Here is a 16,609-nt window from a genome sequence, read left to right on the forward strand (position 1 = left end):
CTGTTACTGGCAAGTAAAAAGGGTTAATGTGCTTGCATATATTGTCCATCATGAATAGTCAAAATACTTTAAGCATTGGCCACTTTATATAGTCAAGAAAGGGTATGACTTTGACAGCATAATTTCTTCTTATTAAACATTTTTAAACATGAAAATTTACCTGCACTTTGGACTTCATCCAAAGCTCAGTTAAATAAAATAAAATTACTTTATGACAATTTCAGTTAGCTTTTGGTAAGGCCTGCGAACCTACACAATCCACTTCACTTCAATCAGTTGAAAGAAGACTAAAGTAATGCATTTGATCTCAGCTACTGCATATTATGCTCTCAGGTTTGGTAGGGGTTTAGCTGGTGTCATTGGTTCTGTCATTTGCTGAGCAGACTGTACAAAGTAACTCAAAAATATTAACAAATTCCAGGGGAAATGCACAGAATACTGCACCAAATTGAATCTATTTTGGTTTTTTTGCATATTGCTCAGCTCCTTCTGATTTTCATTTTTGCCTATAAGGGTATATAAAAATATATTATAAAAGTCCACAATATTCAGTCATCCTTTGAAAACCTGTTGTGTAATACACTATGAGTGTGTTTAAAGAGGAACATACAAAATCTAGACATATTTAAGCAAAATATTATAGTGGTTCCTCATGAAATATTATCTATTATTTTAATAATTTTCTTCTTTCCTTTTTTTTAGTTCCTAAAATTAGATCCGGCTTGTAGACAAAAACAAAATGAACTGGGTCAGCAGGCTGCTAGAGTAATGCAGCTGGGAGGGCACAGGCAGAGAAGGAAAGGAAGTGAAACAGAGTATGATACTGCTGCAAACAGAAGCAGCAACCACAACTGCCTCCTCCCTCTGGTTGGAGCAGAAGCTGCATAACTGACTCCCCAGGGCTGCCACCAGTTCTCCGTATCAGCTCTGCTTTGTTTTCTGTCACCTCCTCAATGGCAAGAGGGGTCAGGCAAAAGCTCCTTAGCTTTGGGAAGACAAAATTGAATTCCCCCTTGAGCTAGCTCTTCCCAAATGGAAGTCCTCCATCATCCTGAAGAAATCACTAGAGTTTCTAGTATGAAGTCCTACCCAGTTTGGTTCCCTGTTTCTTTTTTCATTTGTTTTTAATGCTACCAAATAAAATACTATCTGTTTAGAACCAAAACCTGAGCACAATTATTTCATGATCATGGGGCACAGCCGTGTTTGCCTAGCCTAACACAGCTCTTTTCTTGAAAGTTCAGTGAAAAGAAAGACACCTCTAGCCAGCAGTAGACGTCCTCACCCTCTTCCATAAGAACATGTGATGCTACATCTTCTGATGTAGGATGGTGGCAAACAGCAAGAAGTAACAGAACAGAGCTTCATTGTCCAGCCAGGTGTGCCCTCCTGAGGCAGTCTTAAGAGGTAACAAGTAGCTGAGGTCCCTATCCTGTGTAGCACAGTGAATCAGTTGCTAGGACAGAGGAACTCATCAAAGCTCTCTATCAAAGCACATATCAAAGTTCTTAATAAGGCCCATTTTCTTTAACAGCTGTAAGAGGGGATTTCTCAGATTTCTCTGTGCTCTCCGTACTTCACTACCTCATTAGCAATCAAACCAGCACAGACCAGCCCTCCACAAAAGCAAAGACTCTCTCCAGGGACTCAGAGTTTAACACATACTGTTGGCAAGCCACAGAGTTCCAGTCGTGGGTGCTAAATTTGTCTTGCTTGTTTTTCTCAGTCTTTCTTATATCCAGACAATATGTTATCATTTTTAAAAAACACATGAAACCTTATTCTACAGAGTCAAAGGAGCACAACACACAGCTACTGGCAAAACATGAGCACCTTAAAATGAGAAATTTTTAACTGTAAAGCCACAAAAAGTATCAGGCTCAGGCCTACTCAAGAAGTTTTGAACTGCCTTAATGAAAATGCTAATGATGTTCTTCTAATCTGATACCTAAATTATGCTAGATTTAGTTTTTATATGGCATAATACATTTTTCTTATGGATGATTGCAAAAATATTTGGAAATAGCTTTTTCAGTGTCATAAATATTAATCAAAGATTACAAAATATTCTGTAATAAAGCTTCTGAGGTCAAATTTTCATGCAGATGTGCACAAACAACACCCTCAATTATAAGAGAGAGAAGAGTATACATGCGTATGTGTGTAAAATACTGGGACAAACTGGGATCTGTATATAGATATAAAGCAGAGATGTGAATTCTTGCTGGGGTGATTATTAAGCTGCATAGCTGTGAAGGGAGAGCTCATTAAAGATTTCCTTCATATAATTTGCAGAAACAAATAGTTATTGTTCCATTTCATTACTTCTTGGAAGGCATCAAGGGTTAGATGTCTGTTATGCTATATCTGCTATGTCATCTCTTATTTCTCTGTAGCAGCAGAAAGGAAATATATGAGGAAAGTATATTCTTGTCTCTTATGTTCCCTTTCTGCTACTAAATTCTTAAGGTTTGTTTTTCTCCCTAGGAGCAATTTTGGGAGGGAAGAGAATTGCTGACTGACTGACCAACTGGCTCAAGGAAATCATCAGATACATTACAAATGCATTGGCAGGACTAACATCTGGCAGTTTAGCCCCAATTTGTCCATATCCTTTTTCCATTTAGAAAGGCAACAAAATAACAAAGGCCCAAATTCTACAAATATTAAGGTAAACCAGTAACTGTAAACTTATAAATGGCTCAATGCCTTCATTGACACTAGTTATCTGCATACATTTTTGATAGATATGGGAGCTCCGTATATATGAATTTAGCATGGAGCCTTGTTGCAATCAGTTAGTTACAGGGTATTGCAGCACTAACACTGCTGGAAGAAATAGAAAGTCTCCAAAGAGCTACAGTTAATAATTGTGATCCTAGAAACCCTCACATCTGAATGATATCAATGTCACAGAATTTCATGCTGGATTTTGGCAGTCCTCATTCAAATAAGGTAAGTTACTTCATCAGAGTAACTGTTCATAGGATTATGTAACTCTTTGTTACTTTTTATTCCACCCTCAGATCATAGAAAGATATATGAAAAAGAACACATAACAACATATATACATATATAATACATGTATATGTGTATATATATATGTCTCTGTGTGTGTATATATATATTTAAAACATAGTATGGATGTTGAGAGACAAACATCCTGGTTGTGCCATTTTTCTCTATCACTTGTTACATGGAACAATCATATTTAAACAAAACATTGGTGCTGCAAGGCCAAACATTAAAAAGTTAGGAAATCCACAACTAAACACTATTTTTGGCACAGTGCCTCATTCTCAGAGAGCTGCCTCTCTAGCAGGCAATCAAATGGAATGATTCAGGACCCAGGAAAGAATGAAGATAATCATTTCTTTTTTTCTTAGTCTGACAAAAATGTTAACCATATGAAATCTTTCCAATTCTTACATAGTGGACAATGGCACTGGAATCTGAACTCCTAGCAAAAGTTTATCACTTGAGACAAGGGAATAACCAGCAGTGATTATGGACCCACTTCTATGGGAAATAAAATATTTATGCTGCCAGTGATGCTGCAGTCATTTATCAGAGGAATCCTGATAAATATAAATCCGGGGTCCTGATCCGGGTTCTGGAAGACAATGTGTTTTAGTGGTTATAGACTTTTTTTACAGTCTTCTCTAACCTGTCTGATTCTATCCCTATCTTTTCCTCTCCACAGCTGTTTTCACCTCTCTATTCCTATTTTCCTCAGCTTCTGTCCCTGACCTGGTCCATGATCCTTCCCTCTTCCTGAGCCTGTCCCTGTGCCCCTTCAGATCCTAACTCTTGCAGACACCTGGCCATATCCCAGCTCTGCTCCACACTCAGACTTTTATTTGAGCCTGATTAATTTGTCCTTCTTCACACTGCCCTGAAGTGATGCGGATGACAACGAGGAAGGAATGAGAGCAGACAAAAGACAGTCTCCTTGCCCTCAGCTCCGGAGTTACTGAGGCACATAAGAGGGACAATTATAGGGAATGACATGCTTAGCTCTGCCCGGAGATTGCCAGCCTTGAACATGCACACCACAGATGGAATCTACAAAGACTGAAACTACGAGCTATTCTATCAAGTATACCCAGCGATAATTCTGCCATATGGGTGTGCAGTTTTATAGGGAAAGCAAAAAATGCATCTCCTTCTGGACCCAAGATACCCTCTTTTCTAAATTTTCATCATTGACTGTAAAAAGCTTATTCAGTGGTCACAGAGATTTTTAACATTAGCAAACCAAATTTTGTCTCCCTATCGTCATTTCTTGAAATAGTTAAACTGCTTTGCTGAAATTTTCTTTTTTATATGAAAGCAAGACACACAGCGTGCGGTAAACATCAGTCAAAAAAAATCTTGTCTGAACAATTACATCTAACAATAGGAAATGCACCAGAATCTTACATAAGAAAATGCTATCTATCTTTAACTAGGGTTCCCATTTCCAGTTCCATCCATATGTAAATATATATTTGTGTTCATTTTTCAGTATTATCTATTTTTAACCATCTGCTATCATTATTCTTCATCCATTTCTAAAGGTTTTCTGTACCTGTATTTGTGTGTAATCATGTCAAATAGATGATCTGTTTCTCCTGTTAAAGTCCCATCAAACTCACTGGCCAAATTACTACTGATAAACTCACTAGTTTATTCTGAGTAACATCAGTGACTAATTTCACCTAAAATATACTTAATACTGTAAAAATTAAATGCACTTAAAGCTCTGAGATGAAAATGACTTGAAACCTTGCAGTTCTCCTTGTTCTTCTACAGGGTCATATCTTAAACATACCTGTTGAAATCTCACTACACATAGTTATTTCCCACTGTAGACACCTAATGATAACTTACTTACACAAAAGAACTGGTTTTAGTAGGGGTTTTTCTCAAATTAGCATGAAGCCTATTCCATTCTCTCTACAGATGATAATAAACTCTGAACAGCTGGATAAAGAATGTGCTTCATTGTTTTAATTTAAGATTTTTTTTTCCTTTCAAGGGATCCATGTGAAAGATGCCTACAGAGTACAACAAAGTTTGCATGCATAAATCTTCAACAGTTTGATAGAAAACCTAACCTCACCGTGGTTTATCTACTATATCTCTAAATGTGTTTACATTCTTAATAAAGACAACCGTATTTCCTCAAAGTCAAGTCACAGATTGTTATGTGTTGATTCACTGATTATAAATATATTTGAGGGGATTAATATGTTTAATATCTAATTCTGAAAAGCTGCAGTAATGTGACATCACACTTTCAAGGTACACTATATTTTACTTTATAAATATATTGTGCCCTTTAATCTGGGCTTTGACAACATATATTATAAATTGATAGTTATCTCAGGATATAGACAAATCCCGGCTGAACACCATAAAGCTCTGATTTTGGTAGAAATGTGGTTTCCTCCTTCTCTTTCCTGTGTACACACACACCACATTTCTCTCGGAAGTGTTCTAAGTGTTAGGTACGTATTTCCCAGCTTCAGTCTAGGCCACAATAGCTGCTCTTCTTTACCTCCTACACAAACTAATGGCTGTGATGAAGTTTGTCAGATAACAGACAAGAAGTCTTTCTCTACCACCATTAGATGCTGTTCCAGAAACATTTGATAGCTTTGGCAACTGAGATGAAGTGAAGATAGTTAAGCAAAGCTCCCAGGAACCAGCACCCTCCCTGCTCCTATGACAATCTCCTTCTGGCACTACCTAATATATTGGTCATACAGTTCAGCTGTTAAGGTGTATACAAAAATGTTGGATTCTTATAGATGATAATAGATGGTAAGAGGTACAATTTATTTTTATCTTTTTCAAAAATGTGGAAATTATATTCATAAAGAGATATCAGATCTCACACATTTTGTACCATTTAATTCCCAACACATCTTCCTTTTACTGTGCTTGTGCCTCACACATTTGCAAGTCAATGCTCTTTTTTTTCTCTCTTTCTCCCCCTCTCTGTCTCTTACACATGGATCTTACATATGACCCACACACACATCAAATGCAGTTGCCTAACCTGATCTGTGAACCAGCTGCATCTGGAATCACAGACTGGAAGAGAAACTATGGCATAGAGCTAACGATGGAGGAGTGCTTCATAGCAGATTTCTGCAAGAAAATCCCCAGACCTCTCAGACAACAACTCAGGATGAGAGCCTTTCTTGTCCTATGTCCAGTGCACCTTGGAGACTTGATCATCACAAAATCGATGGTTCCCAGTGCATTGATGTTCAGTTCTCCACTGCATTCCCTGGTTTGAAGAATCTGATGTATGATAGTATAAAAAAGTTGAGAGATTTAAAAAATGAGTTTAGTTTGTTTAGACTTCAAATTCCAGCAGCTGGAAGTGCGGATATCACATAAATAATGTCTGTGGGATCTAATTTGTGCCCTTTTATGCATATGTCTTACCATAAAGCAATTCATTAAATTCCCATACACTATTTTTTCTGCTGGATTTCCTCTTCATTTGGTACAAAGGTGGATATTCATGTTAGCAACTTTCGTCTAAGAAGACAGCATGTCCCACATAGCAAGTGTTCTGACAATTTTTTAATTTAATAGGCTTACATTCAATCTGTGTATTTTAGATCTTGGTATTTAGTTAGAATTGGCCTACTCTTTTACATGCTTTAAATGTAAAATAGTTAATTTGCAACACGAAAATGTTAGAAACTGTTTTCTCAGTGTTGATAAGTGATTTGACATATTTTAAAAGGGTGTTTCTCATAACTGATATTGTAGCTACATCTTCATTATATCCTTTTTCATTTTAATATTTTAATGACAGTGTGATAATTGAAGCAAATGGAAAAACATAACTGAAGCCATATATCCCACTGACTCACACAGGCACCAGACACATTCATGATTAATATTCTTGAGCTTTATATAAGGGATTAGAAAAAAGTAAGAGAAAAAGAAATAATAAGACAAAATTTACTTGTTTGTCTGCTATCCTATACCTTCATTGCCTAGAAAACAAGTTTCATGTGGATTCATGATGTGACTTATTATCTTCAGAATCACAAACCTACTCCATTAATAAAAATAAGATTAAATGCACACTGCATTAAAATAACTTAAGGATGAATAGTTCAACTTTATCACTTTTTTCAGGACTGGATTTAATAATAGAAATTGGACTCAGCTGTATGGATTTTTCAAGGATACTATGGACCACCTTTCCTCAGACTTTTTTTATTTTTTCTGGCCCTCAAAAACATCCACAAAGTTGTGCCTTAACTGAGTAATTTCTTCTATTTATTTGTCTATATAAATGTTTTTTCCTGTTTTTGCAAGGCTATAATTTCATTATTGCTATTAAAGATAAAGAAAAGTTAATTTGAATATTACTTCTCAGATATTTATCTCCCACTGAAGTCAGCTGAAGTAGAATTAAGTTTGCGTGTTATTCAGAAGCGGCTTTGTACAAAGACAGTTTGAAGGATTACATTATACAGAGCTTTCTACAAAAAATATTAGCAATGTTTTTCTTGATGAGCATGAGGTTCAAAGATCAGAATACAAATTAACACTCACCAAAAAAAAGAAAAATCTCATGATCTGTAAATAAAGACATGTAGAATTGAAAATTGCACTGGTTGTACATAGGAAACATGTTCAATATAAGATTCTTCCCATCCAGTGGAAAAGCAAACAGGAAAGAAGGAAGAAGAAATAAACCGTATGCCATTCCTCTTAACTGTTTCTCACAGATCCTTCAGTAGGACTAAGCCTCAGCTACTTTTAAGCAGTTGTAGTCAGATCTACATGCGCATTTCAGCTATGTTTCTCAGAACTGGATCCAAAACAGCTCACTCCATGGGCATGAAGCCACCTGTCACGTGCCCCTTCTCTCAAGGCTAGTAGGAGAAAATTTCCATATGTTGGAGCTCTTTTCTCTGTGAAAGTATCTGTGTCCCATCTTTCAAAACATCTGTTCCCAGGAATACCGCAGACCACCCACCCACCTGCTGATGGAACTCAGGTGCTTGCCCAGGCAGTGGAACAGGCAGGTGCATGCCCACAGCTCTTACAGTGCCCCAGCCCCCTTTTTGTGCAAAGGGGACATCTCTCTGCTCCCATCCTGATAAGCTGATGCAGAAGACACTGAGGGGGCCACTGAGCCAGAGAGAGAGAGACCAAGTGGGAACACAACGCCATTATCTCATGGTTCAGTCACTCTGCTGGGAAGAGATTCCTGTCTCTGCTCCAGAGATTACATATTCTTTTTACGCTGTGCTGTCACTGGCAGAAACAGCTCCATCTCAGGTGTGTTTTAAAAGAAAATGGTGACTACTCCTCTAAGCGGCAAATGCAGTTGGTGTTTTAGGCTGACTTGGAGAATGCCTACCAGACTGAGCTCTTCAGAGACCTGGGGTGGGTGCATGCTGTGGTCAGCATCCCAAGCAAGGCTAGGCACAATCTCCTCACCTCTGGGAAGGCTGGGCATATGGAAAGACAGCACAGGCATTCCTGAGTGTATTTAAAGTCAAAGAAAAGACTATGTTCCTGGAACTGAGTGATCTCAAGGATGAGGAACAAAATCAAAATTTTCTGTTCCATTTACCTAGACATGTTGGCCCCTTCTCAGATATAGCCCTAAGCCGCTTTACAAAGGGTGGAGAGAAGTCCTGTTGTCTGGAGGCCTGTCCTTCCCAAACACAATGTTTTTTCCAAAGATCAAAACAAAGTAGAGGTCCTGCTCCCTGGCCACCACACCAAAGCACAGATTTACTATGTGAATCTAGGATGTATGGAAAGTTCCCCCTCAGGTACATGATGCTGGTTGCCCACCTTTTCACACAGACCTACAGTAAACACCTGTGGTCCAGAGACACAATAACTGTTCTCCACATCTCTTGAGGTCTATTTTAAAGCTTCTCTCTCCTAAAGATGTACTGCAAATGCTTTAACTTCCAGGTACTTCCCTGGAGGGAAAGAAGAAGCAGGCTAGGAGTATTCCCACTTAAACGGTCCTTAAAACATGTGAGAGAAATGCTGCAATATATTACTTCCCCTTCACTTGCAAGATTAGACCTGACTGGCTTCTCCCAGGGTGAGAGTGGCCTGCAGCATGCCATTGACCTGGGCACAGCACTCTGCACTGAGATCGGTGGGGAGCTCTGCATCAGGTTGATGCGCCCTATACAGCCAGCAGCCAGGAGGCACCTGTTTCAACATGAGTCACCTACAAGACTGCAGGTGCTGGAGGCCTATGGAAAGTTGAATCCTATCCACTAACAGCTAAAGTAATCGTGTTGCTTGCTCAGATCTCCTGCTGATAAATGCACCCAGTTACTCCTAACTGTCTCCCTTACAAAATAGCACCTCCCAGAACACCTGCCTCTTCGACAGTTTTTAACCATGCTACAGCTGCACAAGAAAAACCATTCATCAATTATAAATCGAGGAAGAGAAATCTGCAGCCTGCTTGATTGCCCTTGTTGTCCCTGCAGCTCACTGATCCAGCCACAGAAATTTTCCAGCCTGTCAGGTCTGTTTATTTATTTATTTACATTATTATTATTGTTGTTGTTATTATTTATTCAGAGTCTGACCATTCCTTACTTTGTAGAAAATTACTCTGCAGCAGTAATTTGTTGCTAAAGTGATCTTCCCTGTGGTGGGAGAGGGAGAAAGAGAGAGAAAGAGAGAAAGTGAAAGAGAGAGACAAAGGGAGAGAGACTGCTTGTATTCCACAAATGGCGATGCAAGTACAGTGCGCCAGATGCAACTGTAAGCTCTAGCTACAGCCCTCTCTCTCGGATTGCAGGGGACTTCTTTAAATAGGTAGCTACTCTGCGAGAAAGAGCTCTGCTCCTCCTCTCTTGCTTATGCTGTCAATCTGCAGCCCTCGCCACCTGAACAAAGATTTGCATGATGAGATCCTGCTTTTAGCAAGGAAAACAATTTGCAAAAGTTTATTTCAGAGAGATGGATTATGCATGCTTGTTGCTGGACGGGTGAAAAAACGCAACTGCCTGGATAAGGAGGAGGAGGAAGGAAGGCAGGTTGGAAATGTTAGGATGACTGGAGAGGACTTAGGGAAAATTTATCCTCTCTCCAAGAAACATAGTTGCACCACTGGAGGCGGGGAAGGGTGGGGAATGCTATATCCACGGCTGAATAGAATCATCATCTAGAACTCCCTATCCGTAGGGGGTGGGGGCTTTATGTACAATCTCTCCTCCTCGGCTTAAACAGTCCTGCAGATATTTTTCTTCTTTATTAAACCAATTGCGGTGAATATCACAGTATCCTAACATTTCTGGAGCTAACCAAGTAGCAGGACAACGGTTTCTCTCTCTCTCCTTTTTTTTTTTTTTTTACTTTTTTTTTTTCTTCTGGTGTTGAATGTTCCGAGGTGACTAAATTTGCCTCGTTGAGCCTTGTAAAATCCTGACTTAATCATGTAAACTTCTGTGTAAGCAAAATAGACGAAACTTCAAAGGGTCAAAAATCCTTTAGGGATTTGTGAGGAGACGCCAGCAATAGATCCTAATCTGCCTCCAGAATCCTGGCTATATTTGTCCAAGGAACTGGTACCAGCAAACTCTCGAAGGTAGAGATAGTGGGTTGATTCAGCCTTTATCCCCTTAGAGAGTATTGGCTTTGTGAGGCTCTAGGCAGCTCTTCAACGCCAGGGGATCTTGCCCAAACCCTCTAAAAATGAAGTACAGGAGTAATTTGAGATAATGACTTTGTAACAGGCTTGGGCAGACCTTGGACAGAAGAAGTGAGAGATGTTATCACCCCAGCATTCCTCTTAAAATGCAGTTTTCCCCCCTGCTTATTCCCAGTTAGTCAAAGCTACATTAACATTCCATCTAGGGCTGCTAAACAGAATCTTAATTAGTCCTGATACTCTTGTGCAAGGGATTTATTCATTGCACTCTTAACTAATGGTTGCTGTCAGAGTATTTTTTTTCTTCTTTGGGTTCTTTGGGGATATCGTGTTCTGCTGCAAAGCATGACAGAAATGTAATGTGCATGAAAAAAAAAAAAAGCTTGCGAATCTAAAATCTCGAGACTGAGGCTGACTCCAGCCCTGTCTAATGGTGAGACATTGTTAGGACTAATGAGAATAACTTCAGCAACAGAAATTTTCCTACATCTTGTTTATCTTAAATTTTAATAGTACACGCTCGCTCGCTCTTTTTTTTTTCCTCGACAGAAAACATTGCAAACCTGCCAGTGTTTTAAAGCAGTTCGCGCAACTCTCACAAAATTTGCAGCCCTCTGCATTTTGCATTAGCCACCCGTGGCTCAGTATTTAGTGAGAGGCTGTAGGTGGAGAAGAATTAACAAGTTACTAAACGGCCGGTTGCTCCGGGAGGACCTTTCCCTCTGCATTATAGCACATTTACAACCCCGCTTTGCACTCGCCTGCCTGCCTGCCTCTGCCCCTTCCCCTCCCGTTCCTCGTTTACACACACACACACACACACACACACACACACACACACACGCCTAGTGGAATGCATCTAGGCAACACGCCGATTCGGACCTGGTCTAATATCGAGGTGAAACTTAACGTGCCCCTTATGTACATACGTATAATTTGATGTGAACATCCCTCGAGTTTCTTTGTGGTTCGGGGCCGAATCGTGACCGCAAGCAACCGGAACTCACAATGCTAAAAAAGATGGGAAGTGTAGTAGGGGTGACTCGCCACCCGTGCTAAATTGAAGCGATGGTTTCGTTCATCAGCGGCGGCAGGAATAGTTATTTGCCTGTAAATCTACGTTCGGCTACATCGATCTCGGAAACACGTTTATAAGACTATAAATTATCGTTTCTTTCCTTCGGGGAGAGGGTAGGAAAGGAAGAAAAGACAGCGAGAAAGAGAAAAGTGGGTTTTTTTCGGAAATAGGAGGTCCATGTTATTTAGCTGCTGCTCACCCCTATTAAAGACTCCTTCCCAAAAGCTTGCGTAACATTGATTACTCACAGAGTTCACAGTAACTATCATGTAGCTAAAGTAATTGAGACAATCACGCTAAGTTATAGTCGGTCTAAAAGGTACCATTGATGTGGTAATGCCCATAGAAAGTCAGACATGCGACTCACTACCATTTAATTGCTCCTTTAAACCTGTTATTACAATGTTAACTGGCTTAAGTATATATTGCTGCCTTTTATTGCCTTGATGTGACAAATTAAAACATACATTCTGGAAGCGGCATTCATTTGCGGACGGAGTTGCAGGAAAAAAAGGAGCCGGGAGATGTCAAACCTGTCAGGATGAATTAATTCTAAAACTTGCATTTTTGCACTGTAATTCTCACTGCAGTCTTGTTGCACGAGGAAACAGGATACACACAACAGAGGCATATATATTATATTATATGCGTATTCCGTCTCGCGCAGACCTGCCGTAAAACGAGCTTCGGTGAGTTAAAACCGAAACCTCCTTTTGGCTCTCTAAACGAGGCGGAGGCCTGGGGGGACGGCGGAGGCGGGCAGGGGCACACGGCAGACTTGGCAGGTCGGCGCAGCGCCGCAGGCAGGGGCAGCGGCGCTGCGCGGTGCAGCCGGCGGCGGCGGCCGGGTCTCAGGCCCGACGGAGGGGGCGGCCCCCACCCGGGGTCTTCCTCATGATGCAGCTCTGCGGAGCTCCGGCAAGGAGGCGGGAGGAGGCAAAAAATAATAATATCTTGCTTCCCCATCCCTAGGGCTCTGGCGGATTTGGGGATCGCTGAAGCGAGCCAGGCCACATCGCCGCCGCTCCGCGGAGAGGAGCGCGCTCTGCGGCCCTCCGCCGCCCCCCGCGCAGCCTACGAGGGCCAGGCCGGCGGCCCCGAGGGGCTCCCAGGTAGAGCCCGCTCCCTTCCCTAGGCGATCTTGAAGGCATTGAAAACTCCCCTAAAAGAGAAATGCTCAGTTCCCTCCTTCCCTCCCTTCCCCCTCCCCCCAACTCGCGAGAAGATGTCAGCGGGTTAAAACGCCCTGCCGGCCCTCTGCCTTGATCTCGGGGAGAGAGGTTGCTGGCACCGTTATGGGACCCAGACCCGCTGTGGCTGCGAGCAGCGCCGGCCCCCGCTAACTTTGACGGGCTTTATTCATTCCAGCTGCGCTCTATTTGTTTGTCATTTCGCCCTTTTTTTTCCTCCCAGAATCGTTATTTATGGTCTGAAAAGTGAAACGCGCCACGATTTGCCTTTACATGGACTCTTCTGCAAACACGGGGGGAGGCACCTCCCTTCTTTCCTCCCGCGCCCCCCTCGCGAAGGGGGCTGCCAAAAGAGAAGAGGGCGGGAAAAAAAATTGTCTCAATCATTATCAAATCAGCTTTGAATTCGTTACTCCAGAGCATTAACTAATTACCAGATCAGAGAGAAGAAAAATAAATATTCCTTTAAATAACTGAAAGTAATTATAACCCTGTTGTTGACACTAACGATTAATAATTGATCAGAAGTTATACACAATAAATTGTCAATTTATCTCCCTATAAAAATGCACACAGTTATGATTTTTTTCTTTTCCTAGGCTTTTCTTAAGAGGCCGAGCAACGACAGCATCCACACGGCCACTGCAGGGACGCCGCTTTTTTTTTTTTCCGCCCAGATATTCGGTATTTTGAAATCGCACGTCACGGATGACACAAGCCCGGATGGAGCAGAAGTGACTGTCGCTGCCGGCCTGAACTGCCGCATGTCCGAGGAAAGCCGGGCCCGGGTGACCGCCCCCCTCTTCCTTTCCTTTGAGTCTCCAAATCCCCAAAGGAGCAAAGTTAACGGCGCGTTTTGGAAGCTGCACGGTGCCTCCCCTAGAAGTAGAGCGGCCGGATCCCTCCGTCTCTTACTTTTGCTGAGGGAAAATGCAGCCGGCTCGGCAGGAATTGGGTGTGAAATAGTGACAGTCGCCTGCGACTCACGGCTGGGAGCGGGGAACAGCGGGGAGGCACGGGACCAGACTGCAGGTGCGCGACTGCCACCTCGGCCAGGGTGCTTGCAAGTAAACCGCTCCTCCAGGATACAGAGCCTTCCTCCACATAGCTCCCTGCAGTTTTTTTCTTTTTTTCTTTTTTTTTTACCTGCTTACGTACATGTGCCCTCCCGAGCGCACTTTCCTTCTGAAGTTTTAATAAAGATTCTGCTTCAAAGTCAGTAATCGGGAATTAGTTGCATAGATGCATTTGAATATTCACCGTGGATTCCTTTGTTTCTTAACTTTTTTGCGTCTTTTTTTTCTTTAGAAGCCAGGAACATATCCGAGTTATTAGTTACCGGATTAAAAACAGAGGGGTGAATTTTATATTACTTAATGTACAGCATTACTACTGTAACTATAAATGTTAACTTTTCCACTGTTCCTCTACTGCTACAGTGAAAAGGCTCTATTCGATTAACTCGGCCGTGAGAAGCTTGCCCGAGCACCGGGGAAGTGCCTGAATGCAGAAGGCGACCAAAGGAACTATATGTAAATCCCGTGTGTGTCTCTCTCCCTCTCTCTTTATTTCTTTTCCCCAAAGTTAATAAGTAATAAATTCCTTCCAGTATTGCTTACTCTCCTGCTACGGTTTCTCAACGGTGCGTTGAGCCTTAACTTCGCTTAAGTGAGATGTAACATGCGACGGGCGCAGAAACTTCCAGAGGCGGCAGGGCTTTTTCCCGGCTTGTTTGGCTCGGAGGGGCCGCGACGAGGCGATCAGTGCGGTGCCGGGCGGCGGCCCGGGCTGCCGCCGCAGCGCCGCGCCGGGGCCCCCGCCTCCGCCTCCCGGCAGCACTCTGACCGCTCCCGAGCCGGGTGGGTCCTCCAGGTAGGGCGGAATTAGACGGTGCACTTTGCAATTTGTTTCCTCGCCTAAAAATTATCCTTCCCCCGAAAGCCTCAAGACCTCCTCCAAGCGTGAGCCTTTGGAAAGCCTGACCTCATTATTATGATGATGATTATTATTATTTCTGCAGTCGCTCTCTTTTTTAGGGGTAAGCACACCCGCGGCTAACATGCAAATGTAGTGGAAACAGAAACGCAGGCATCTATTGCGATTTGCTTTAACTTTCCTCTTAGACGGGCCTGTTTCCCCTCAAGCCACGACCTTGTGTGTCCAGGAGCGGTTCCCACGTCTGTCTGTCTGTCCGCTGCTGGCCTGCGCTGTGTTATACCTCTGTCCCCCTCCCTTCCCCCAGTCTCCACTCAAACAAAGGTGGGTGATGCTTTTTCCACTCTCAAAGGCGGTTGGTAAGCAGCTTTCCCGAAACAGTAACTCTCTTATTGAGAACAAATGTTGACATTTGCAGGGAGCGAGGAAAAGCGCAGCCCAGGAAGTGCAAAGTGGAAAGCGACCCTCTTCCTATTTGACGACAGCGCTAATTCCTCGGGGATCCCACCTGAGGTTAAAGCTTGAATTTCAATAAATCATCTCTAATGAAAACCCTCCCCTCTTCAGGGCCAGAGGTTGTCATCCTCGCGCCGAAACGAGCACAGAAACAGGAGGGAGGGGGCGAAGGGAGTAAATATAAAAAGGGGTGTGAGATTTTAATCCCAGCGGGCTGATTAGCATCGTTACGAAATAAACTGTACACAAAGTGCTGAATTTTGTCGTTCATGCTTCTTTCTCGCTATCCTGAATTAATCGCATTGTTTGTGCCAACAATCTAGCAAAGCTACACTTTCCTCCTGCTTTTAATTTTAATTATTAGATCTCGAATGTTGTTGAATATGCAATTCTTGCCCATTAATTGCTTATTTGAAAAAAATATATATTTGCCAATCGTTTGAGTGTCGCCCACCTGAATCTAGGAACCACTCGTGAATTTCTCAGATGATGAGAGAAGTCCACTGGGTTTTACATACATAGTGAATACTTAAAAGCGAGTTTCCCAAGTCTTTCTACTTTTCTTTCCAGAAAGAAATCCAGGTCTAAATACTAGCAAGGGTGGGTAAATTATGGAAATCTTTTATAATTCTTTGGGCGTATAAACATCAAAGAAATGTCGTTAGCCTTTTTAAATCTCTGCCACAGCTTTTTTTTTTTTTTTTTTTTTTTTTTTTTTTTTTTACCAGTTGAAATGTACACGTTGTGTCCAACAGAGACCTGGAACAGAAAACGTGGGTGGTGGGGGTGGACGGAGCAGGAGGAAGAGTGAGGGAAAGAAAGTTCAGATGTCTCTCCTAGCATAAAAAGTTTCACTGTAAAATCTTCCTAAAGTGCACGATAAAGATGGTTTGAGGGTGGTTGTAGTAAATATTTGCATCTGCATCATACTCTTTATTGGAGGGGGAAAAAATAATCATTTCCTGAACTGTTCTTAAGCTGTTTATCTAATTGTACTATGCACTGCACATAGATAAAACTGCATTCTACCTCTATAAAAAAACCACAGTACTATAGGAGCAGAGAAGCATCATTCTACAGTACATGAAGCAGATGAGTAGGCCTTCAATTGTAAAGATCTTCAGTGTTTTATATTTAGCTAGATGAATCCCAGAGTTTTCCAGAATTACAGTATTAATTTCTGCCCTAACGGCTGAAAAACACATGCATTTTCTCAATCAGTTAGACAGCTTTACCTGGGTAAAATATGATGGGGGGGCGGGGAGGGATGGGGAGAGTTGCATGTCCGCA

The 16,609-nt window shown here is 41.8% G+C and overlaps 1 protein-coding gene across 9 annotated transcripts; it reads left to right on the forward strand.

The window, feature by feature from the left end:
* Positions 1 to 9,336: 9,336 nt before the first annotated feature.
* On the forward strand, positions 9,337 to 15,577 carry LOC112979577 (uncharacterized). 9 transcript variants are annotated; one of them, XM_064506754.1, is made up of 6 exons: positions 9,337 to 9,529; positions 12,711 to 12,850; positions 13,528 to 13,960; positions 14,368 to 14,469; positions 14,870 to 15,187; positions 15,282 to 15,577. In XM_064506754.1, exons 1-4 carry the CDS (start codon positions 9,400 to 9,402, stop codon positions 14,430 to 14,432), a joined length of 768 nt encoding a protein of 255 aa, XP_064362824.1. In that variant the 5' UTR covers positions 9,337 to 9,399; the 3' UTR covers positions 14,433 to 14,469; positions 14,870 to 15,187; positions 15,282 to 15,577. The 9 variants fall into 9 exon arrangements, 3 of the variants coding, with proteins under 3 accessions (XP_064362824.1, XP_064362825.1, XP_025949674.2); XM_064506755.1 differs by having other exon boundaries at positions 14,368 to 14,460; XM_026093889.2 differs by having other exon boundaries at positions 9,338 to 9,529; positions 14,368 to 14,966; positions 15,052 to 15,187.
* The last annotated feature ends 1,032 nt before the right edge of the window (positions 15,578 to 16,609 follow it).

Source organism: Dromaius novaehollandiae, chromosome 2 (genome assembly GCF_036370855.1).
Source record: "Dromaius novaehollandiae isolate bDroNov1 chromosome 2, bDroNov1.hap1, whole genome shotgun sequence".
Taxonomy (NCBI): Eukaryota; Metazoa; Chordata; class Aves; order Casuariiformes; family Dromaiidae; genus Dromaius; species Dromaius novaehollandiae.